The following is a 24871-nucleotide window of genomic DNA, read 5'->3' as shown; positions in this document are numbered from 1 at the left end:
CTTGGTAGGAATTTTTCCAAAAGCCCACTGGGGCTTTTCCAGGATCCTGCATTGAGGCAGCAGCCAGTTTTGCATCATAGGATTGGATCCTGTCCCTTTTTCCAGGAGAAGTGCTGGCTGGGCTGGCCACTGTGCCTCTAGCAAGCCTATCTAGTGATGCTTCCTTGGCAGTAGCCCAAACCCCTCCTGTCTCATTCCTGCTCACCTTTTCCTTTCCCACACACCTTTCCATCCAGGCTCTGTGTTACTTTTTTTTCCAACACTCTTGAGGGATTTTTGCAGCACCCACACCCCCAGACCCCACTGCCTGTGCCAGTGGGAGCATCTGCATTGTTCTCTAGCCCATGGGCTTCCCATTTTGGACTGGGGCTGGCAGGGAGTGCAGATTCCATCACCAGCCCTGGCAGCTGTGGGCTGGTGATGCCATGGGAAAGCAGCCCAGGGCTGTGTGGTGAGAGGGCCCAAGGAAAACAGGAATGGCTCCAGCTGCTCTTCCCATCGTAAATCCTCATGTCCCCAGCATAGGGCTGCTCTGGGTTTGTCCATAAATAGATGTGAACAAGCTGGCCAAACCCCACAAACAGATGAGGACCTGGAATTCTAGTTTGTGGCAGGTTGCAGGTTTCCTGGGCCATGCCATTGTGTGACACAGGATGGGGGCAGGGTGGCTGTGGGAGATGTGAGCCAGGTCAGGACACAGCTTTTTATTCAACCAAGATACGTGACGGGAAAAAAAGTCCTAGTAACCTTCAAGTTTCCTCGACTTCAAACCCTTCCACATGGCTGGATTAGCAGCATGTCTTGTTTAAGAACCCAAATTTTGGATACAATATTTGTCATCCCAGAGGAGAGGGCACCAGGGTGGGCACTGTGCTGTCTGAGCCATTGATGTCCTGGCTGTCCAGGCTTTCACCTGATTAAAAGTCTCCTGTGCCCCAAATCCTGGCTGTTCCTCCAGCTGCACCCTTGTGTGCTGGATGATCCAAACCTGCCCAGACCTGCTGGTGCCAGGTAAACTGCTGGGCACGGTGCTCCTGGAGGAATTGTCCCACAGGGCCACCGGGGTTGGTGGCACTGAACCTGCAGAGCCAGCCCTGACTGTGCTTGGCTCCAGCCTGGCAGCTTTCCCTGCTGCCCAGGGCTGCGGCCACTGCCGGAGCTGGGAGTGTCAGGTGTCACCTCCCCTTGGAAAAGATGAGTCAAGGGCTTTGTGGCAATGGCCTGATGCAGGCACGGCAGCATTGCAGCACTGCAGCATTGCAGCGTTGCATGCACAGCTCAGCTCAGCAGGCAGGGCAGGCACGGCTCGATGGGGAGACACACCTGGCTCCCATCCCGCTGGCAGCCACTCTGTGCCACTGGCAAGAGCTGCTGGGCTTCTGGATTATTTATTTAATCCCAAAAAAAGGGGATCGTGGGCCCAAGGGACGTGTCAGACTTTGATATCCCTGCTGGAGGCCCTCGGGACTGGGTAGGCAAAGCAGGGATGTTCCAGTTCTGCTCCCACCTGTGCTGTGGGACCTGTCCCCACTGCCACTGCCCCCGTGTCACTCCTCTAGAAGATGCTCTGGGGTAAAACTGCACTTTGGCACCATCCCTGTCACAGAGCCTGATCAAATCTACAGTCCTTGTGCTGGACTGCCACAGGAGTCTGATGGGGAGCAACTGGGAGAGCTGGGAGGGCTCAGCCTGGAGAAAAGGAGGCTCAGGGGGACCTCCTCACTCTCCACAGCTCCCTGACAGGAGAGTGATGCCAGGTGGGGACTGATCGCTTCTCCCAGGTAACAAACAACAAGACGAGAAAACATCTTCAAGTTATGCCAGGGCAGCTTTAGATTGAAGTTCTTTGTCCAAAAAGTTACCAAACATTGGAACAGGCTGCTCAGGGCAGCAGTGGACTCATCATCCCTGGAGGTATCTAAAAGCCATGTAGACATTGCACTTTGTTAATGGTGAGATTGGCAGTGCTGGAGGAATGGCTGGATTCAATGATCTTAGAGATCTTTTCCAATCTAAATGATTCTGTGATTCCAAACAATTCTGTGATTCTCAACTCCCATAAATGCTGGTTATTTCTGCAGCCTGTGCTTTGGGTGGACACACTCTTTGAGCTTTGCTCCTGGGGCAGACAGGAGAGGCCAAGAGGACACAAAGGTGATGGATGCAGGAGGGAGGAGGTGAGCCCCATCTCCATCTCCTGCAGTAAATCCTGCAGACATCTCTCCTGTGAGCTCTCTCCCTGGCATCGTTCAGGGCCCTCCAACAGCTGCATGTGAAAAGGAGAGTTCTCAGTTTGAATCAGGAGTGCTGTGACTTGAAACCTCTGAGCATTTTGTGTCATTTTTTAGCCTTTAACCAGGCTTGATGAGAGTGTGCAGTTAAGCCAGGGAGAAATCCCGTGCTGCCGGCACCACCAGAGCCTCAGCAAAGGCTGAGGAAAGAGCCATCTGCTGGCACCTTCCAACTTCAGCATTTTAGGGCTGTCAAGAACAAAACCAAACCCGCTTCTTGTTTTCCTCTGCGATCTCTACCGTGGTCTGAAAAGTTCTCATGCTAAATTTTCTACGTAAGTTTCCCTCCAGTGTGGTTGAGGAGGGCTAATTTTAATTCTCTCCATTGTAATTCGAGTCAAATAGCCAAAGGTCACAGCCTGTGGCTTCTCTGTGGCTTTGGGCAATACCCGACCTTCAGGTCTATGCATGGTGTGTGCACGTGAAGGCACCAAAAATGCACATGTGTGTGAGATAAACTACCTCAGAACTGCTTCATGGGTCATCTGAACTTACTTCCATGGCTTTTGAAATTACCACAGAATGTCCCACTCCCCTACAGCGTCCCCAGCTTGCCCCAGTGCCAGGGTCTGTTTTGGGAGCCTGTTGGGAACCCAGCTTTCCTTACACCTTGTATGCACTCTGTTGTCACACCACAAACAACTTGAAATCAAGCTGGAGTTTCCCAGTTCTCAAAGCAATTCTGTGAAGGTAAGCCATTGAAATTGCCATTTTTGCATTACTTTCTTTATTGGCCCACATTCCCATGTATGCTCACGTGCTCTCAGCTCAGAGGTGCAGGAGGGGCAGGACTCACACGCTTTGGTTTTGGGCAACAGCAAGCAGAGCTGCACTAAACCAAGATCATCCTGGGCACCACCACAGCCAGTCTGGAGGACACAGCTTTGTTCCTGCTGCCCAGCCCCTGCCTTTGGCCTGCCAGGACGCTGCTGTAAGCTGGGCTGGGACAGTGCCCCTTGGCTTCACCTGGGCTTTGGGTGCTGAGGAGTACCAGCAGCTTTTCCATCTGCTTCAATTTGTGTCTGTTACTTGGAAGGGGCTTTACTTTGCCAGGCTCTGTGCAGAGCATGCCCCAGGCTCAAGGAAAAGTAAGGAAGTCCCAGTTTTGTGCTTCACCCAGCTCCTGATCATTGCCTAAAACCATTTTTGCTATAAAATCAGTGAGAAGCACTCAGGCAAGACCTAGTTCCCATGGCAAAGCTTTCCCATTTAATAGCAGCAGAGGATCACCATTTGAGTTACATTTTCTGTAAAGACTCCACAATTCAGATGCTGTATTCAGAACTTGACATGACCTCAGGGATGCTATATTACCAAATGTTCTGTAAAATGCACCAGACTGAGCACAGAAGCCACAGGCACAGATCAGGCACAAGTGCTGCAGCACATTAGATTCTACTGGAAAGAAATAAGTGACCTGGTTACTCAGAGCATTTTTTAACCCTGATGCTGAGATTAGTTCAGAGTATGTTGCTAAATCAGGTAAGCAAATTACATTTATGGGGTCGTGAGGAAATTGCTGGGAGGGCGAGACGAATTTCAGAGAAATTTATTTTGCTGGTTTTGTCCACATCTACCCTGAGGATAGATGAGCCTGGGGAGGGGCGTGTTAATTTTTAGGGCCCATCCAGAGGGGTTTTGAAGGACCAGCATCCTCCCAGCTGCCTCCCATGGAGTGGGGTGGGCTGGGCTAGCCTGGTGTTTTCCATAATCTCACATAGGAGCCAGCCTGGTGTCCATGTGTAGCCCCAACATGGGGACAATTTTCACCTGCTCTGAGTGTGAATCCCTCAGTGAATCCCTGTGGCCAAGCCCCCAGGAATTTAACCCAAAGTGTTTAAGCCTCTCCATCAGAGCTGCTGGCAGAAGCAAGAGGAGATTTCCCTGCTGCCTTCAGCCAGACTTGCTCTGGCCCCTGGGAGAAACAAGGATGTTCCTCCAGACGTGGAAGGCTGATCAGCGCTATTTCCACTCCCAATCTCCACCCCAGGAACTGAGGATTATCATTTTCCCAAGTGATTTCCCCAAAGTCATCTTGGCTGCATCTTTCTGCTTTTCTTTTTGGTGGCAAGGAGGTGTCCCCATGTCTGAGGGGAGAGCAAATGTGTTTGCAAACACATTTGCAAACTGTGGTTGCAAACTGTGGTTGCAAACTTGCACTGTGGTTTGCAAACACCTTTAACTCTTCAGTGCACACAATGAAAGGCCTCTGAGGAAAGGCACAATCCTCTGGTCTAAACAAAGCTTTTAAAAAAACTTTGTTACCTTTATGATTACCTTTTGATGTTCCTTTAGCTTCTGAACTGACTATGCAAGAGATAAGATTAAAAATAAAGGTGAAAATAAAGGATGTATAAAATTAAGGTTCCCAAGTACTTGGAAATTGCTCCCTAGTTGGTTCTGTGGGCTTCTGGCAGTGCTTGCCTTTGTGCAACCAGCCGAACCTGGAGGAGCTCAGTGCCAGCAGGCCAAGAAATAACACAAATAACAAGCAGTTCCTCTCAGGGTGAATTTACTTCCTCTGCTGAATCACAGCTGGATCCTACTCATCTCCTATGATCACCCCAGGAGGCTGTGGGCACATTGGTGTGCTCTGCCACCCAGTACAAACAGCCCCAGCAAACAGCCCCCCTTGTTAAATTTCCTTCTGTCACAGCCTCCTGGGCTCTGCTTGGCTGAGATCATTCCTAACTCCCCAGACAGATCAGTGCAGGCCTTGGTGCTGTGCCCTGGGGTTCCTGCTGCTTTCACTTTGATTTCCCCTGGGACTCATCCATTTCATGCCACTGAGAGGGATTCACAGTCTGTCTCTCTCCATGTCACTTTTCCTCCTGCTTCTTGCAGTGGTGATTGCCTAGGGAAAAAATACCTAGAAATGCTTAGCTGTTGCCCAAGCACTTTGGCTGTGGTGATACTTCAGGACTCGGTGGCTTGCCAGCAGCACGGCACTGAAAACCCATCACTCCTCTGCAAACTGGGAACAGCAGGAGGGCTGGCCTTGTCCTCTGTCTTGGGTTATGTAACCAAAAAAACCTGTCTTTTATTTCATCTGTAAAAAGCAGTTGGGGGATGGTTTGTATTTTTTTCTTGTAACTCCAGGGGGGAGGAGGGTGGATGCCTTCTGATAACAGCCCAGCTGTTAAACCAGGTGGGGCAGGGTTTCTTATCTCGTTCATCAACCTCATCCACCCTCGGGGATCTCTTCTGTTCATGGGCCATTGAGGCTCACCAGTGACTGACACATTCCATCATCCCATTGGGAGATGCTCCACCCAGTGGGGAGGAGCCAACCATTCCTACCCAGATAAAAATGGGGACACAGGGACACCGGACATTCCTCTTTTCCACTGGATTCTCAGAGGAAGACTGGACTCATCTCACCACCACTGAACCTGTCTGCAGGATCATCTCTGCTCCAACAGAACCACATCTGTCACTGCAGGAGGATTTATTTGGACTGCTTCCAACACCCTGGCCAACAGGGTGTTAGGTCATATTCCTGACTCTGTTAGGGTTTTCTAGGACTTTTGTTTGCTTGTTTGGTTTTTTTTATTTTTTGTATTGCTGCATTTGTATTTTTAATATTCCTAGTAAACAACTGTTATTCCTATTCCCATATTTTTGCCTGAAAGCTCTTCTTAATTGCAAAAATTGTAATAATTTGTAGGGAGGGGGGTTTACATTCTCCGTTCCAAGGGAAACTCCAGTTTTCCCTGACAGACACCTGTCTTTCCAAACCAAGATATCCTCCCACATTCAGCCCCAGTGAAGCCACTGGGACTCACCCCAAGGCTTGCAGCAGCAAAGCAGAACTGTGCAGTTGGGCATGAGGTCCCCCAAGACTGGATCTTCCTGTGGGTTATTCCTTCTGGAGGACTCGGGACCTTTTCTTTCGAGCACTTACTTTGTGGCTCTGTAATGCTTTGCTAGCAGATCTAGATGTGCACCCATTTATTATTAATAATCAGAGTCATCATCTGGAAATGCAAAAGCAGCCAGAGTGCAGAGGCAGCTGTGCTGCTGAACAAAGCACCCTGCCAGCACTAGGACTGATCTCACCAGCCCTCCAGGCTGCAGGTTTGCAGCTCAGCCCTGCACACAAAAAATGCCACTTTTCTGATGTGCTTTCCAAATTATTCATTTCAGCCTGCACAACAAACTTCCCAAAGAGCAGCAAGTGTTGAATCTGTCTTCCAAACCAGGTTTTGGTGAGGTGCTCTTTGGGCATCAGTCACAACCCCTACCCTGAGTGCTCATATTTGGGAAGCAGCAGCTCTGAGGGCAGTGGCTGATCCCGTTAACAGAAAGAGGATTTTCTCAGGATCACCACCAGGATGTTGTGCTGGCTGCTTAGATCTCTGCTGGCATCTGCTGGAGGCAGGAATCAACACCAGTGCTGAGAGAGAGGCAGCAGTCGGGTATTTCATACTCCTGAGCTCTCCCAGTTCTGGTGATTGATGGCAAATATTTCAGCCCATCTGGCTGTCACTTATAAATACTGCTAATTGGACTGCTAATTGTTCACAGTTCATAAGTTATGCACACAGCATTTGCTTTGAACGGAGGCTTCAGCCTCAGATTAGGAAGAGAGTGGAAAATAACTACTTGAATGAATCTGGTGATTAAATCAGCAGGAAAACTACCACCTCATGCAGTTGGAGCAGTATGTTCTAAATGCTTGTCATTCATCAAGACTTAACGTTTTCCTTCTAAGATATAATGCATTAGTTCAGTCAGCAGCGTGTCATCATTGCCAATTAGTAAGGTACTCTTAAACTGAGGGTTTAAGTATGCTGGAAAGCCAACAAGAGACTAAAGAGCCCAAAGATTCATTTTTAATTTGTCTTTCACTGAAGTTGTCTCTGGTATCCAGGGCTGAACTGGCCTTCAAATCACCTGAACTCCTCTTTCTCTTATGCTGAATATCCTGCAGAGGATAATCCACATGATTTCTGGTGTGCTAAAACATGTCCCATTATCTTTGAGAAAATAAGACTCGTGCAATTTGCTTTGTCCAAACTCTTCTTGAGGTAGGAAAAAGGAAAGAAGCTGGAGGGTTGGAGCCTCAGAGCCAGTTTTGTAGTGTCCAAAACATCAGTGTCTTCCTGCCTTCTGAGTTTTTCAGCCCAGAGAAAGGGGATCTCTAAGTGGGGTGACACCAGCATGGGCATGTGTGGATGATATCCCATAGTGGCTTGGCCAGGAGCCACCTACTGCAGTGTTTTCTCACCCAAGAACAAGCAGCTGCAACCACAGGCAGAGTTTTCAGAGCTAGAGTGGCACAGTGGCTTAATCCCCTGGTTTCTTTCTCCCAGGTGAACACATGGAGCCATTGTGAGGTGCAGGGACAGACCTGCTCACCCACTGTGTGGTGCTGGGTGAGAGGCAGCAACCTTCAGCAGAGCTGGGACACAGCAGCCTTTCAAGCACTGTTTTGGCAGGCAGCCTGCAGCCTTTGGCCTGGTTTGTGTGTGTCTCTTGCTGCTGTTTGTGGTTTATTTAGGACCATTTGGTTGGATTTTTTAAAATATACTTTTAAAAATGTGGGTGTAGAGACCTGTATACCTTGCTTGTTCAACAGTGCTGTGATATGAGGAGTGGCTGAGGGAGTGTTTAGCCAGGAGAAAAGGAGATTTGAAAGGTTTCTAAAACTACCTGAAGGGAGATTGTAGCCAGGTGGGGCTGGTCTCTTCTCTCAGGTAACAAATAACAGAACCAGATGAAAATGCCTCAAGTCTCACCAGAAGAGGTTTAAATTGGATATTAGGGAAAATATCTTCACAGAAAATGTTGCCAAACACTGGAACAGACTGCCCAGGGAAGTGGTAAAGTCACAGCCCCTGGAGGCATTTAAAGGACGTGTAGATGTGGCACTTAGGGACATGGGCTAGTGGTAGATTTGGCAGTGCTGGGATTTGATGACCCAAGAGGCCTTTTTCAACTGAAATGATTCTGTGATTATGAGGAGCACAGGCCAGGCACAGCTTTAAAACACAAGCTGGCTCTCTACTGGAGCTGCAGCAGGTCCATGTCAAAAAGGATCAGGTCAACAATCTCCCCTTGCTACAGCCCAAGTTAGCTTTTCACAGAAATGTGCCAATTTGTGATGCCTCCAAGACCACAGCCAGCTGCCCTCTTTCAATTCCTCAGATGCAAGACTAACATGCACCAGCCTGAGCTTGTTAAAAATATGTTGAAACCTGTGTTACAGCAGCTTCACTACCACTTTCCTAGAAAGTTTTTACTCCCAGTGCAGCTCCCTCAGTGCTGACATCCCCAGTCCTTCCCTTGACTGCCACAGAGACGCTCCCCTGGCCTGTGGTCAGGACACCAAATCACTAGAAGAGGAAACCAGTGTGAAAAAGAGGGAGTCACTGGTTGTTCAGTGCCTGAGTCAGCTGGGGTGGTGGGGCCAGAAGGGACAGGGAAGGTGACCAGAGCCAATTATCAATTATCCCCCACCAATCTCCTTGTTACCATCTGCAGCCACCCAGCTAAGAGTTAAATCCAATCTCATCATTCACAACCAGCCCTTTCCATTTACACTTAGCCATGAATTGCTGTGGAAGGGCAGCTGTGCCAGGAATTCCTGCCCTGCCCTTCCAATGAGCCAGCAGTGCCAAACTGCTGCCAAACAGCTCCTGAGAAGAGCTGTGGGCTTTCTGCACAGCTTCCTTCTGAAACAGAAAGAAAACACTGCTCAACCTGCAAAATCCAGTAGCTGCAGGGCAAATTAGCAGTGCTGAGTGGTCAAGGGTCAGATCTTTTCCTGGTGGGCTTCAGGAGCATCAGAGAAGAAAGTTACAGTAATGCTTACAGCATGGAAACCAGCTGCATTAAAATTTCACAAACAATTAGGTCTCTCTACTGTCATTCATCTGGCAATTTTTTTACAGGAGTTCCCTTCCCAAGGCTAGCCTGAGAATGATGCCAGGCTGAGACACTTTCATTTCCTGCATAGAAGACAATTTATTTCTTGTCTCACTTACAAAATAATGATAGTGTGTTCACTTGTGTCACAAACAGCTGAAAAAACTGGTAAAACTGAAACACTATTTTTAAAGCCTGTACAAGGAAAAATGCTGTCTCACACTTAACTCTGGCAAAGACAAACAAAGGTCAAATCTTAATTTCTGATTCAAAATACTAATTTAAGGCTTTGGGCCCTTGAACAAAAAGATTACACTGATAAATTCATTTGAATTTATGCTGTGCAATCGCATAAATTCCGTGGTGTTATTTTCCATTTTTTTTTCAACAGCAAACAGCTGGTTTTTAAATATTGTATTCCAATGGATTGCTGCCATCAATACAACAATATCTGTTCTGTGCACATACACATTTTCCCACGCTGCAGAGCACACAGGGAACACGTGGTATTGCTTTACCTCTCCTTTCAGACACTTCTCTCACACAGCTCCTCTAATTATGGTAAAACCCTTGGAGATGTGAGACACTTTGGATGAGCTCAAAAAGAAAACACACATCTTGTGCACACCACAGTTTACACCCACACCCTTTTAGTCTGTCTGAGGAACTCATGTTTTTCATATTCATGGTATTTTAAGTTGACTGTACCTGCAAAAAAAGAGAAAAGGCTGCTGAAATTCTGACACCTGAGGTATGACCTTCCTCTCCTTCCCTCCCAGTATCATACATATTCCCTTTCACAATGACTCTTCTTGTTATGCTTCAGAGTTTAAATTAAAAAAATATATAAATAGGCCACTTTTTCAGCCTGTCCTACAGTCTGTGACTTTATGATTGTTGGCACTTCCACATACAACGGGTAAAAGCAACATTTTCCTGCCATAATGCGGTTTTCACAGTGTGGTGTTTTCAGAGTGCCTTCCAGCTGCCAGCGCTCAGCTCTCAATTGCTTTCTTGGCACTTAACAATCAGCTCCCAGAGTCATTCAGCCGGCTTTGGTGTGTCTGAGCTTCACAGTGGCACGTTCTGCAGGTCCAAACGCTGTGCTCTTCTTGTAGCTGAGTCTCGCCCTGGCTGGGCTCGGTGGCCGTCACTGATGCATCAGGCCTGCTGAAAAGGAAGGGGGATGGATTTCCCTTCCCTGGGGATAGATTTCCCTTCCCTGGGAATGGATTTCCCTTCCCTGGGGATGGATTTCCCTCCCCTGGGGATGGATTTCCCTTCCTTGGGGATGGATTTCCCTCCCCTGGGGGTGGATTTCCCTTCCCTGAGGATGGATTTCCCTTCCCCGGGGATGGATTTCTCTTCCCTGTGGAGCTCTTGCTGCTGGCAGATGAGGCCACCAACCCAGAGCTCACACAGCAGAGACACACTCCCATCACAGTTTCCCGGTAATCCGGTGGCAAAGGGCTCCGGGCACCAGGACTCTCTTCAGGCACACAGGCCCGGGGCCAGGTGCCTCCATCCCAGCCCCCGTCCCTCAGAGGCTGGTGTCGACAGTGCCAGCTTTGGCCTTCAGGGTGCCGTCGGAGAGCGTGTCCGGCTGCCCATCCCTGCAGAAGAGCACGGCCGGAGTCTTGCAGGCCCACAGGGCCACCTCTCCGCCGCTGGCCGGGCTGGAGGAGGACAAGGCGCTGCCCGGGGGCCCGCTGTGCCGATTGATGTAGCGCTCCCGGACACGCTCGGCCCGGCTCCGCGGCTCGGCCCGGCGGCCCGGCACCGACAGATAGGCGACCACGTTGTTCCTAGTCCTGTAGCCGCCCTCCCGGCTGCGCCGCAGCAGCACCGAGATGTTGGGGTTGCGGGCGGCGTAGATGAGCGGGTTGATGGCGCCGTTGGCCCAGGCCATCCCGCTGGCCACGGCGTCCATGGTGGGCGAGAAGGGCAAGCGGCCGGCGGCGGCGGCCAGCCCCAGCACGCAGTAGGGCCCCCAGCAGCAGATGATGGAGACGATCATGATGAGCACCGTGGTGGCCGTGCGCATCTCGCCGTAGGCGCGCAGCAGGTGCCCGTAGGTGGTGAGCGGCCGCACCCGGCTCTCGGCCAGCCGCACGGCGCGGCAGATGTTGAAGTGGCAGAAGCACATGACGGCGAAGGGCAGCAGGTAGCAGAGCACGATGAGCGCGGCGCCGTAGGGCGGCCCGAGCCGCGACGAGCCCCAGGGCAGCACGTAGACACAGCGGTAGGCGCCGGGCCGGGCTTCGCGCCGGGCCTCGCCCGCCAGCCCGTACCAGGGCCCGGCCAGCGCCAGCGCCGCCAGCCACACGGCGGCCAGCAGCTGCGCGGCGCGGCGCCGGCCCATCTTGTGCCGCGGCTGGCGCACGATGGCGCAGTAGCGGTCGAAGGACAGCAGGGCCATGGTGAGCGTGGCGGCGATGCCCAGCCCGGCGTGCAGGGCGGCGCTGGCCAGGCACAGGCGCTGCCCGAAGAGCCAAGCGCCGGGCGGGCGGCTGAGCAGGCTGAGGAAGGCCAGCGGCAGGCAGAGCAGGGCGCCCAGCAGCTCCGACAGCGACAGCGACAGCACGAAGGCGTTGGTGACCGTGCGGAGCTGCCGGTGCCGGGCGATCACCAGCACCACGGCCCCGTTGCCCAGCGCAGAGAGGGCGAAGATGAGCAGCAGCGCGGCCGCTTGCGAGGCCAGCGCCGCCGCCGACCAGCCCGCCGCGCCCGCCGCCGACCAGCCCGCCGCGCCCGCCGCCGCCGCCGCCCCGCCGCTCTCGTTGCCGCCGCCGCCGCCGCGGGAGAGGTTTCCCGGCACGGCCGCCGCCGGCTCCATGCGCAGCCTCATGGCCCGGCCCCGCCGCGGCTGCAGAGCCCCGCCGCCCCGGCCCCCCCGGCTGCTGACGTCGCTCGGCCGCCGTTGCCCGGGGAACCGGCCCGGCCCGGCCCGGCCCGGCCGGACCCGCGGGCGGCGGAGCGGAGCTCCTACAGACGAGCAGGGGGGCCGGGGGACCGCGCCCCACACCGGCATCATCCCCCCATCCCGGAGTCTCCATGGGTGCCCACACCGGCATCATCCCCATCCCGGAGTCCCGATGGGTGCCCACACCGGCATCATCCCCATCCCGGAGTCCCGATGGGTGCCCACACCGGCATCATCCCCATCCCGGAGTCTCCATGGGTGCCCACACCGGCATCATCCCCATCCCGGAGTCCCGATGGGTGCCCACACCGGCATCATCCCCATCCCGGAGTCCCGATGGGTGCTCATATCCCTGCTCCCCTGCAGCCCCTCTCCCCGCACAGCCCATCACGAAGGACCAGCTACCCTCAGACCACCACCCCGGCTGGGGCTTGAAGGATCATCAGTTGTAGGATTAGGGTTCAGGACCCCCACACGGACAGCAGGACCCTTTCCCCCACTCTTATCCATGCTATAGCTGCCTGCCTCTACCTGAAAATTTTTTTAGGGATGGGGGTAGAGAATTGATAATGAAGGATGCATCCCAATTAATCCCTGCAGAACCCCCAAATATCCTGTGCTTGGCTTTGTGACTTGCTGTCCCAGCTCTTTCCCAGGAGCCAGGCTGCAGGGGTGATCAGAAGGGAGATGCCCAGGAGAAAACACATGGAAGAGTGTGCTCCTGCAAGCACAGAGGATCTGTGTGTCACTTCTTGTTCTCCTGGACAAGAGGCTCTATGGGATTTACAAGGGGGTTACAGGAAAGCTGGGAGCAAGAGCCTCGGACACCACCCTAAAAAACCTCTATTGGCAGCACAGCAGTTGCATAGATCAGGGGATTTTTATTTCCTCCTGCTACAGAGTTATTTTCAAGCTGACAGAAGAAATTCCTCCCAGCTTTTCTATGCCAACCTTCTCTAAGTTCACCAGTATGACTTTCTCCTGTCTGCCTCATGAGCTTCCATGAGATGATCATTCTCATTTTCATGTCTCATTTTAACAAGTGCCAGTTCCTTCCATGAGTGTCTTCATTTAACAAGCACCGCTTTGTCCAGGGACACAGTGGAAGTGACAGGCCACCAGAGGTCTGAAGCTCTGCTCCCGTCACTGCAAACGCTTATTTTTTCCTTGGAGGGACTCTGGAAAATCTAGCACTGACTGCACTCTGCTGCCCCTGGACTGGGACAAAATCAGTAAATAATTAGCAGTCAAAGGTCATAGTGGCTCAGACCTTCAAACAGCTGCTCCTGTTGAAAGTTAACCACAGGGTATTTGCAGCCAGTGGTCCAAGATAAGCAAGAGAGGGAAGCAGCACAACATGGGCACTCAACAGGAACACAGGAAATTCTGATCAAATATCTGCCTCCAGCCCTGGGATGGGAAAAATGAGTGAGGAAGGGGTTGTCTGGACAGACTGAGCAGGGAAGTTGGGGCATGAGACAGAGCAGTACAGCTGGCTGAGCAGGAGGCAACAAGAGGTAGCAACTCAAACCCAGAGTCATGACATACTCAGCAGAATCCAGCAAATGAGCTCTGGAATGAAAACAAGGAAAATGAGAGAGTTTTCAGCTGGCATTTAATAGAAATCTACTTTTGATATTCATAATTTGCAGACATAGCGAAGGCACATAAATTTGAAGGCAGCTCTCCAAGATCAGCTCAGTTTTTTGTAAATTATTGGGAAGAAAAATACTACAGCTTCTCAGAGTAGCTCATATATGCTAATCACAGTGCACCGAGTATGCTAAGGTGCAACAAGCCTGTTATCCTGAAATGTGACAAATGCTGTCACACCACCCAAGGATCTTCCTGTTGCAACATGTGGAGAAGAAAAACAGAAATTCATGGGCAGGAGAAGTGCAGCACCATCAGTGGGATTTTGCCACCACCCGTGGCTCGGGTCACTTGAAGAAGAAGCCGTGTTTCAGGGAGTCCTCCTCTTCGACAGTGAAGGTGGCTGTGCCAGTGTAAAAGGCTTCTCCTGAGACTTCCACAATGACAGCGTTGTAGTTCCCAAATTTGGCTTCCTGCAGAGGGATAAGGATGAGGATGGAGGCAACAGAAGGGTCTTCACTCTCCCAACCCCACAGAATTCCAGTGCCACCTGGCATTTGTGCAGACACTCCTCCCCAAGTGCTCTGCCCTCCCCTGGTCCATCCCAAACTGTGCAGCAGCCACACAACACAAGGTCCTAAAATCCTTGAAGTGCCAGGTTTGTGGGAGGGCAAGATCCACAGTCACCTCCCTCCTTCCCTACACCCTTCCCCAGGCACAGAAAGGCTTTTCTGCTTCCCCACTGGGGACATTTCCAGCAGCCCTTGAGATGGGGGGAACGTCCAGCACAAGCCACTTGCCCTCACTGCCTTGCCAGTGAACAGGGAGCCTGTGGTGCTGCTGCGGAAGGTCCTGCTCTGCTCCAGCTGGATGAGTCCCTTGTGGTACTGCAGGGCAATGCGAGCTGTCACCCCCGAACCCGTGGGACTCCGGTCAACCTGCAGCACAAGAGATGAACCAGCTCGAGATTCTGGGGTTTAATACAGAATGAGATTGCTCCCCTCGGTTCTCTCTGCCACCTTCACACTGCACTTGCTGGAAACCCCTCCGACTGAGCATTTTGTAGAGAATCCAGACACATCACAACTGAGATAGAAAAAAGAAGCAGGTTTGGGTTACTTCTGGACTGTGGTTGGCTTTGGTACAGTTAGGGATGGATGATGCAATAAACACTGAGACTATTTAGGAGCACTTGCAATCTTCCCAGCATCGTCTCAAATGGACTGAGAGGGGCTGAGGCCACCTGCCCCGTTCTCACTCCTCAAGGCAAGACTGGTTCTCCTTATGCTGAGGGGACTCCTGGCCCGCCTGGTTTTTAAAATCTCCAAAAATACAGTGTTGGCCAGCTTCTGAGGTGACCTGTCCCAGTGCTCCACACTCCTCTCTGCTGGGAAGTCCAACTAAAACTTCCTCTGCCATTTATGTGATACCTTATGCACTACAGACAAGAACAGAATTTTAACACCCCATTTCTCTCCTGTTGTTCATCCCCAGCAGATGTTCCCTGGATCTTTAGGGACATGTACTATCCTGTCTCAGCCCCTGAACTCCTGGAGAATTCCAATCAACAGGTTTTGGATATGAACCTTTTTAAAATGCCACCATCTAAGGTGTGCAGAAGTATTCCTGCTCTTAGGAACAACACCAGAACATGTGCATCGACACTTGGCTCTCCAGAGACATGACAGCAACACAAGCAATCACTGCCCAGACTAAGAATCAGAACATCAGAATGTCTCTTCTTTGCAGTGGGTCTAAGGGACAAAGGGACAACTGTGGTGCCTCTTGTGCCTGAGAAGAGCCTGCTTCTGTACCTGTTCATCTGCAAACACACAGATGTTGGTGGTGGGCTCCTCGCTGAAGGCATCTTTCCCATCTGTCAGTATGGTGCCGTAGAGGAAAGCCAGGTCTTCACTCTCAGGGTGATGGAGCTTGAACTGGGAACAGCACAGAGAGGGTCACAAATGCACACAACAGCAGCAGTGTGGGCAGTGCAGCTTCCCTGAGAGACCAAAAGGGATAAGGCCACATTGGTGCATTTCCACCTCTGCTTCAGAGAGAAGCAGGAAGGGTCCTTCTCACGTCCTTGTAGAGACTGAAATTCAACATTTCAGGAGGATGGGACTCTCCCACCATCCTGAGCGTCTCAGACTAGTGCAGTCACCTCAAAGGGAACACGCTGGGATACCACAGTGCTCATCCATACCTGTTTCTTCACCGCTTCCGTCACTGCGCTCGCTGCCCTGACGAGCTCTCTGGTCTCTGAGGAGCACACATTGAGGCCCAGCTGCTCGGCGCTGAGGAAGGCATAGAAAGTGCCACCGTAGCCAATGTCAACCACCACCTTCCCATGGCCAGGGACATCAACGGCCAAGTCTGAGCAGAGAAAGGGAAGAAGGTGAGGAGGCAAAACTGCTGAGCCACGGGCTTGAACACGGAGTGAAGGAACCCAGCTGCACGCGAGGGCAGTGGACGGGGATGATAACCTGAGTACTGTTATGGCACCTCAGAGCATCCCTGGTGCTGAAGAACAGTGGAACGAGGGAGGTGATTATCACTGGCCCCTCAGCCAGGCCACCACCCCCCAACGCCTGCACGGCCACCACCATCCTCCCCACCGAGCCCGCGGGCCCCACCGGTGGCGGCAGCGAAGGCGGGCACGCTGTGGAAGCGCACGGGGTTGCCGCTGCGGCGGCCGTCCCAGGGCACGAAGGCGGTGACAGGCCCGCAGGGGCAGCGCAGGCGGACGGCGGTCTCGGGCCGGCTGGGCGCCGGCACCAGCCCGTAGTCGAGGGCGAAGCGGCCGAGGGCCAGCACGGCGTGGCCGCACATGGCGCTGTAGCCGGCGCAGTGCAGGAACAGCACGGCCAGGTGCGCGCCCTCCGCGGCCGCCCCGCCGCGCACCACCACGGCCCCGTACATGCCGGCGTGGCCGCGCGGTTCGTGCATCAGCGCCCGCCGCACGTGGTCCTGCCCGGCCGCCATCTCCCGCCGCAGCGACAGCAGCGACAGCCCCGCCGCCGCCGCCCGCTCCGCCGCCTCCAGCCGCGGGATGATGCGCAGCGGCTCGCCGCCCGTGTGCATCTCCACCGTCTGCAGCACCGCGCCGGAGGGCGAGTGCGGCGGCAGCGCCCGTCCCGCTCTGTCACCGCCACTGTCACTGTCACCGCCGCCCCGCGCCGCCATCGCGCCCGCACCGCCGGGGCGCGCCCGCGCCACAGGCCACACCCACATAGACCACGCCCACGAACAGTCCACGCCCATAAACGGCAGACCACGCCCCCACGGCCCCAGTGAGGCCGCGCCCACCTCACGCCCATCCGATTTAAGCCCCGCCCACAGACACGCCCGTGGAAAGTAACCACGCCCCGCGTTAGGCCCCGCCCCTTGCGTGTTCCCGCGCCCTCGTTCCCGGGTGGAGCCGACCCGCGGCGGAAGCGGAAGTGCCGCGGCGGAAGTCCCGGGCCGCGGTTGCTGGGTTACCGCGATGTTCCGCGCCGGTAGGACGGGCCGGGATGGGGCACCGGGACGGGGCTGGGAATGACGGTGGGGGTGTGCATGGGGTTGAAGGCGTTGTCAGCGGCGGGAGCGGGCCGGGACTGGCGTTCGGCGCCTCTCCCGGTAACGCGGCCCGCGCTCTCCCCGCAGCTGTGGACATCCAGCCCGCCTGCCTCGGGCTGTACTGCGGCAGGACCGTGCTGTCGGTGAACGGCTCCGTGGAGACCTACGGGGACTGCGGGGTGAGTGCAGGCCCGGCGCGGTGTGGGCGGCGGGGCCTGCGGGGCCCGGAGCCCCCCGGCCCGCACGGGAGCTGCGGGAGGCTCGGTACCGAGCCCGAGCTGACTGCAGGGCTGGGAAACCCGGAACAGAACGAATGACGTGGAGAGCTGGGCTGAAATAAGGCACTGTGCACGCCGGGTTTATGGGAGCGCTAAGGGAGGGCGAGATCCAGGGAAGGTGGGATAAAAGGGAAGCAGGGAACTGGGAACAGTGGCTGTGAGCAGCCTGATGAGGGAGCTGAGGTGAAAGGGAGTGGTGTGACAGCAGCACGGGAAAATGGAGGCTTGCATGAAGGCTTTTAATCATGCTTCACCCTTGTTTATATTATAAAAGAAGAGTCAGAGAGAGCAAGTGTAAATTGAGAAATTACCGGGGGTATTGTTTCATCTCTTTACAAACCTGATCAATGTCTTGCCCCGTACTGCTTCAAGCTCTTTTTCCATTAGCTGCAGTGATTTGCTGCTGGCAGTGGGATTCTAAATACAACCTCTGCCTTCTGTAGGTGTGTCCTAGAGGCCAAAGGACGGATGACAACAAAATCTGCCGGGAGTGTGTGGGATCTCCAGACCGCTATGACTGGCTGTACCTCGGCTTCATGGCCATGTTGCCCCTGGTTTTACACTGGTTCTTTATTGAGTGGTATTCTGGAAAGAAGAGGTTTGTGTACCCTGTTTCCTCATGAGCTGTTTAAAATTTGAAATCTTTTGTTCAGGAGTGATCAGTCTGAGAGGCTGAACTGAACTGTCCAGGAGTTCTTAGAATCCTAGACTGGATTTGGGTTGGGGGGAGCTTTAAAGATCATCCAGTTCCATCTCTCTCATGGGCAGGGACACCTTTCTGTAGACCTGGTTGTTCAGAGCCCCATCCACCCTTGTTGTTGATTGAGCTGATATGGTTGCACAGAAGTTTAGAGCAGTTGTAGGAGGGTTTATTTACAACTGTAAGGGTCCTGCAGGTCACCTTTTCCAGTCACTGCCCTCAGGGCATGGTCTGTACCTCTTTAATATGGCTGTGCACAGCCCATCTGGCAGTTTGGGCTGGATTTGGTTTCCCAGCAGACAGAAGCAGGAGGTTGTACCATCCCCTCTCTCCTGGGTCAGTGTCAGCAGGGTAAGTGGATGTAAGTGCAGTAAGAGGATGGGTTTGAGTTTTCTCTTTAGGAATATGTATTCTGGGTTTGGGTCTTGATGGCAGAGCTGCTGTGGCCTTTGCATCAGAGAAGTTCTGTAAAAAAGAGGTTTAAATCCTCAGCTGCATGTGGCCATTAGGTGTTAGACTGAAGATTTTCTAGAAGTGATGGCTCTGGAGTGTACTGAACTGTCCCTGTCCATGGCAGGGGGTTGGAACTGGATAGTCTTTAAAGCCCTTCTAACCCAGATCATTCTGTGATTCTGTGAGAAGATAGGGGGCTGGGAATATTTAATATTTGAACAGTTACAATCTTCACCAAGAACCTGCAGCTTTGGAAATTGTGCTTCTATCACATGTAGCAATGTCACCCCTTGTGAGATGTGGTGGGTTACCCTCACTGCTCTGTTCTTTTGCACACTGAATCATCTGAGATTGCCAAAGAGTTTCCACACTGAGAGGATTTTAACTCTGTGGAAGGCTCTGCCCTGCCCAGGCCTCCTCTTTCCAGTACGTGTTGGGATTTGCCAGGAGTTGGTGATGCCTTGGGAAGGCTGACCTGGGACAGAGACTGGACAGAGCTGGAGAATAAAGTAGGGATTTATTGAAGGGCCTGTAAGGGTACATGTTGGGTGGTACAAGAGCCTGGCCAGGGCTACACCCCAGGTGGACCCAAAATGGTCACAAAACGGACCCAAAATGGTCAAAAAATAGACAACTGGTCACGAGGTCTGACATACTTTTATAAGTTTTGGTCCATTTGCATATTGGGGTTTAATTGTCCAATTACAGCTTCAGATTATGAAGTCACATCCTTCTTGTTTTCTACCTTTAGCCCACTGTTGTTTGTGCTTTTGGGCCTGAAGCTTGTACCTGTTGTCCTTGGTCTCCAGCAGGAAAAGGATTTGTTTTGTCTCCCTGCTCTGTGAAGAGAGCTGAGTGTGAGGACAGAACTGCACCCCTAGGCAGCACAGAGTCTGAAAAACACAAAAGCTGAAACTTAAGGCATCATTTCCTCCTTTAGAGCTTGACAGGGCTAACGTGGTGCCCCTGTGGCAGTGACCGTGTGTTGTCCCGCAGCTCCAGCGCGCTGCTGCAGCACCTGACGGCGCTGCTGGAGTGCGGCGCGGCCGCCGTGGTGACGCTGCTGCTCAGCGACCCCCTGGGCTCCCTGCACATCCGCTCCTGCAGGGTCAAGAAGCTCTCGGACTGGTACACCATGCTCTACAACCCCAGCCCCGACTACATCACCACAGTGCACTGCACCCACGAGGCCGTGTACCCGCTGTGAGTGTGAGGGGTTCCTGTGTGCCCTGTGAGTGTGCAGGGCTCCCCTGTACCCCCTGTGAGTGTGAGGGGTTCCTGTGTGCCCTGTGAGTGGGCAGGGCTCCCCTGTACCCCCTGTGAGTGTGAAGGGTTCCTGTGCACCCCCTGTGAGTGTGAGGGGTTCCTGTGTCCCCCTGTGAGTGTGCAGGGTTCCTGTGTCCCCCTGTGAGTGTGAGGGGTTCCCCTGTGCCCCCTGTGAGTGTGAAGGGTTCCTGTGTCCCCCCTGTGAGTGTGCAGGGTTCCCCTGTACCCCCTGTGAGTGTGAGGGGTTCCCCTGTGCCCCCTGTGAGTGTGCAGGGTTCCTGTGCACCCCCTGTGAGTGTGAGGGGTTTCTGTGCCCCCTGTGAGTGTGCAGGGTTCCCCTGTACCCCCTGTGAGTGTGAAGGGTTCCCCTGTCCTCCCTGTGAGTGTGCAGGGTTCCCCTGTGCCCCCTGTGAGTGTGCAGGGTTCCCCTGTGCCCCCTGTGAGTGTGCAGGGTTCCCCTGTACCCCCTGTGAGTGTGAAGGGTTCCCCTGTACCCCTGTGAGTGTGAGGGGTTCCCCTGTGCCCCCTGTGAGTGTGAAGGGTTCCTGTGCACTCCTGTGAGTGTGCAGGGTTCTCCTGTGCACTCCTGTGAGTGTGAAGGGTTCTTGTGTGCCCCCTGTGAGTGTGAGGGGTTCCTGTGCCCCCTGTGAGTGTGCAGGGTTCCCCTGTGTACCCCCTGTGAGTGTGAGGGGTTCCTGTGCCCCCTGTGAGTATGGGGGGGTTCCCCTGTACCCCCTGTGAGTGTGAAGGGTTCCCCTGTGCCCCCTGTGAGTGTGAAGGGTTCCTGTAACCCCTGTGAGTGTGCAGGGTTCCCCTGTGCCCCCTGTGAGTGTGAAGGGTTCATGCTCCTGCCTGCCCCTGCCTCTTGTACAGCTGGGTTTCTGTCCCTGCCTCTCCTCGAAGCTGCCAAAGGTGTTCAGGTAGAGCTGGGATCAATGACAATCAATCCCCGGAGTCTTTTATGCATTGAGCTGTTTTACAGGGGTTTAGCAACACTTAGTGACTCTCTGAGGAATGGTAGGAAGTGGCACAGCCCAGGCTGTCACACAGTTTAGTTGGAAAAGACCTCTGGTGGCATTGAGTCCAACCCATGGCCCAACACCACCACGGCACTGAGTGCCATTTCCAGTCTTTGCTTAAACAACTCAGGAGATGGTGACTCCATCACCTCCCTGGACAGCCCATTCCAGTGTCTGATCACCCTTTTTGTGAAGAAATTCCTCCTGATGTCCAACCTGAACCTCCCCATGTGCTTCTTGAGACTATGTCCTCTCATCCTGTCACTATGTAGCTTAAAACTTCTTTTTTTCTTTTTGCTTTCCTTTCCTTGGAAAGGAAACATCTTGACTGTTACCCCTAAGGAAACGTGAACCCATCATTCTGTGTTTACAACTTTTGCCTATAAAGTCCTTAGAATTCACTAACCCCAAATTCCTTAGTTGTGACCAGAATCTCCTTGAGAAAACTGCACATTTTAAGGAACTCTTTGGTTTTTTCCTCCAGGTACACCATCGTGTTTATCTACTACGCCTTCTGTCTCGTGTTGATGATGCTGCTTCGGCCTCTCCTGGTTAAGAAGATTGCCTGTGGTCTGGGAAGATCTGACCGGTTCAAAAGCATTTATGCAGCACTCTACTTCTTCCCCATCCTCACCGTGCTGCAGGCTGTGGGAGGAGGCCTCCTCTGTGAGTTCTCTCCTAAAAACACTCCTGAACACACCTATAAATGGGAGAGAAGGAAGGGAAATACTGCTTTGGGAATAAGGATATTGTTTAGGGTTATTTTGAGGAGTTTCACCTGGAAAGGTTGCTCGTTAGGAGCTCTGTCCTCACCAGGCTCCTGCTTTGCCTCAGCCAGTGCTGCTAGAGACTGTCCCTTTCCCAAAAATGAATAGAGGGGGTGTGAGGGGAAAGTACTTCAGAGTGAGCTAGTTGCACTTCTTGCTAAGGCAGAGTTTGTCTGATTTCAGAGCTGGATTTCAGTGTAAATTTGAGGAGACTGGCTATTTTTGGTTTAGCTTCCAGCATTCTTGTCACATTTGGAGAGGTGCCACCAAATCTCCACTCAGCCTGACTGCTTTCCTCATTATGTGCCTTTCTCAATTCGTGCTGTAAGTGTTTAATAACCCCACTGAGAAACAGCAGAACACCTCAGGGGGAGCAGCTGAAGGGTTGTGCTTGGCTGACCCTCACTGCTGTGCTTGTGTGGGGCCATGCTAAGAGACAGCTGGAGTAGCTCAGTTTGCTCCACACCTGTGGAAAAACTCTCTCTGCTGGAGGATAAGCTGTGCCATTTTTTGCCTGCTAACATGTTGCACGTTTGCCTTTAGATTATGCCTTCCCATACATCATCCTGGTGCTCTCTTTGGTTACACTGGCTGTGTACTTGTCTGCTTCTGAAGTGGAGGTGGGTAAACATGTTTCCTGTGTTAAAACTCAGAGTAAAAAAGACTTGAGCGAGCAGAGACCACTTTGTCTCTTGCCTTTTCTCAGTGGTGTATTTTACATTTCTTCTTTATCATTTTACATTTACATTTTTTCTTTTATCCCTTCCCCTCCTGGCTGGAGGAATCTCATGTGAGGATTCCCTCTGATGGTGCACTGAGAAACTGGCTGTGTGCTGGGAGGGCTCAAACCCAGGAGGCTTCATGTGCTTTTTATGCTCTACCTGTCACACCTCTTAAATTTCAGGTGCTGAATGCTAACAGGATGTTGTGTTTATTTTCCAAGTTTTTCAAGGATCTGCTGGTGAGGAAGAAAAGGCTCGTTGTCCTCTTCAGCCACTGGTTGCTTCATGCCTATGGAATCATCTCCATCTCCAAGCTGGATAAGCTTGAGCAGGACCTGCCTTTGCTTGCCTTGGTACCTGCCCCTGCTCTCTTCTACCTGATGACAGCAAAGTACACAGAGCCCTCACGGATCCTCTCCGAAGGTGGGAATGGACACTGAGAGGAGCCTGTGCCCACAGCTCTGTCCCAGTGGTCTGGATGGAGCCATTCTAGTGCTTGGCATGCTTTGGAAACTTCTGTTTTCAAAAAGAAGCTGTTTATGTGCCAGACTTCTGGTGAAGCACCTCTAGGTGAGACTGTATAATATTAAAAAGCTGCACTTTGTATTCTTCCTAAATATCTGGTATAGATCAAAAGCAATGTCTTTTTATCTATTTATCACTGTGAATCTGTATAAAAAGCTTGTGACACGTCCTAAGTACAATGGTTTGCTTGTGTATTGTTCATTTCCTAACACGATATTTGAATAAAACAATAGAGCCTGGTTTTCAATACACTGTAATTAAAAAAAATAGAGTTTGAATATACCAGAGAACTTGATTTTTTCATCACATACTCTAGCTTCTGTCCCCCACCAGTGGAAACATACTGTCTTCTTCCTAACATCAAAAGATAAAACATTATTCCTCATGATGTTTGAGACTGACTGCTGAAGAAGAAATGCACTGTAAAAGGAGAAGAAATGCACTATAAAATTCTCTGTAAGGCAGAGTTTATGCTCTGTGTGCTGCAAATATGGAAATCTTTGTGGAGAGCATTAAATAGATCAGATTAAAGATTTTCTTTTTTTGGTAGTTGGGTTGGTATTGGTCTCCAAAACCTGATGCTGTAGAGGGTCTAGAGGAAGATGCAGAGCAGCGCTGAAGGGTCAAAAATAGAACCAAGAATAAGAAAATTCTCTTAATTTACATGGATCATTGGCTGTAACAGTGCATATTTCTATATATCTGTGATAATAATGCTTTTTTCATTCTATACCTGCCAACACTGCTAAGGACAGAGTCTGCCAGCAGCTCAGAGGCTTTGGAAGGTGTCACCTCAGCCAGCCTGTCACTCTCCTCCATAGAAGGTTATTTTTGCTAGATCTGATATGCCCTTCCTCATAGCTTCATGTGATTCTTTTTATTTTAATGTAAAATGCCACTTGACAGGTTCACTGCACCTAAAAATTGAGTGCAAACAAACTCACTCTTGCATGCAGAAGTGAGGTTTTATTGAGGGATTAAGGAAGTAACTGATCTTCTTAAATCAAACACTGTCTGTACTGCTGTGTACAATGTGTAATTTGCAGACACAGTGATCTTGATGAGAATTCTAAAAGTATGGGATTAAAATTGGTGTTAAAATACCACATCTGAGGATTTTTTCTTGTACATTTCTGTGTGGACTATGTGTATTGGGTTTAAATATTGTGCTAGATCTTGTTTTTAAAAAGAAAAGAACAAGTCCCAAATAAAGATGAGATTTTGCTAGGTCTGGAAAACTGTGTTGGTTTGGAAAGCAGAATGAAGGATTCTATTAAAAGCAAAGCTTATAGAAAGGCAGTGCACCCCATGGACCTTGCCTGTCCCCCCAAACACTGACCCTTCAGCTGGACTCCAGTGCTTTAGCCTTCAGCAAAACTTGGAATGGGAAATACAAATTAATAAAGTCTTTTATCATCTTCTCTCAGTAGCATTAAAAGAATTTTATGTATATCTCTCTCTCTATATATATAGATATATATAATGGTAGCCACAGAAACAGCAATACAAATTGCTCACATGAAAATTCTAAAGAACATAAACATTAATTAAGCACATCATCCTGCAGTGATAACCACCCAGCCACAAGCTGCAGCAGTTGGGGTGTGTTAGTTTTATTTATCCTTTGTGGAAAAGCAAACACACAGTTCTGGGAAGATCACTGATGCTCAGACTGTTTTACAGCCTACTCACTGCTATTACCACAGCTCCTCAGGAAGTGGAAGTTAAGGATGATTAAGGAATGCCTTAAAGCATTTCTGGTTCTTCCAAGAAATGGTCTCAATTTGCAGCAGGAGGATTGGACACGCTGCTTGTGTTTAACAGATTCAGAGAATCACAGAATAGTTTGGATTGAAAGGGACTAAAAAAAATCCAGTTCCAACCCCCTGCCATGGCAGGGACA

At 51.7% G+C, this 24871-nt stretch overlaps 3 protein-coding genes across 3 annotated transcripts; 1 reads left to right on the top strand and 2 right to left on the bottom strand.

Annotated features, from left to right (window-relative positions):
- Positions 1–9249: 9249 nt before the first annotated feature.
- On the bottom strand, positions 9250–12037 carry GPR135 (G protein-coupled receptor 135). The gene has a single exon (XM_063397381.1). The coding sequence runs from the start codon at positions 12007–12009 to the stop codon at positions 10702–10704; it is 1308 nt and encodes a 435-aa protein (XP_063253451.1). The 5' UTR covers positions 12010–12037; the 3' UTR covers positions 9250–10701.
- Positions 12038–13682: 1645 nt separating this feature from the next.
- On the bottom strand, positions 13683–16909 carry L3HYPDH (trans-L-3-hydroxyproline dehydratase). Its single transcript, XM_063397380.1, has 5 exons — positions 16314–16909; positions 15884–16053; positions 15492–15614; positions 14474–14615; positions 13683–14146 (listed from the first exon to the last, which is right to left on the bottom strand). Exons 1-5 carry the CDS (start codon positions 16861–16863, stop codon positions 14025–14027), a joined length of 1107 nt encoding a protein of 368 aa, XP_063253450.1. The 5' UTR covers positions 16864–16909; the 3' UTR covers positions 13683–14024.
- Positions 16910–17059: 150 nt separating this feature from the next.
- On the top strand, positions 17060–24206 carry JKAMP (JNK1/MAPK8 associated membrane protein). The gene is made up of 7 exons (XM_063399582.1): positions 17060–17177; positions 17326–17417; positions 17960–18114; positions 19666–19872; positions 21439–21620; positions 22265–22341; positions 22665–24206. Exons 1-7 carry the CDS (start codon positions 17165–17167, stop codon positions 22881–22883), a joined length of 945 nt encoding a protein of 314 aa, XP_063255652.1. The 5' UTR covers positions 17060–17164; the 3' UTR covers positions 22884–24206.
- The last annotated feature ends 665 nt before the right edge of the window (positions 24207–24871 follow it).

The sequence above is a fragment of the Prinia subflava genome, chromosome 5 (assembly GCF_021018805.1).
Source record: "Prinia subflava isolate CZ2003 ecotype Zambia chromosome 5, Cam_Psub_1.2, whole genome shotgun sequence".
NCBI classification, from domain to species: Eukaryota; Metazoa; Chordata; class Aves; order Passeriformes; family Cisticolidae; genus Prinia; species Prinia subflava.
The sequence above is the reverse complement of the archived record's forward strand: the minus strand, read 5'-3'. Positions and strand labels throughout refer to the sequence as shown.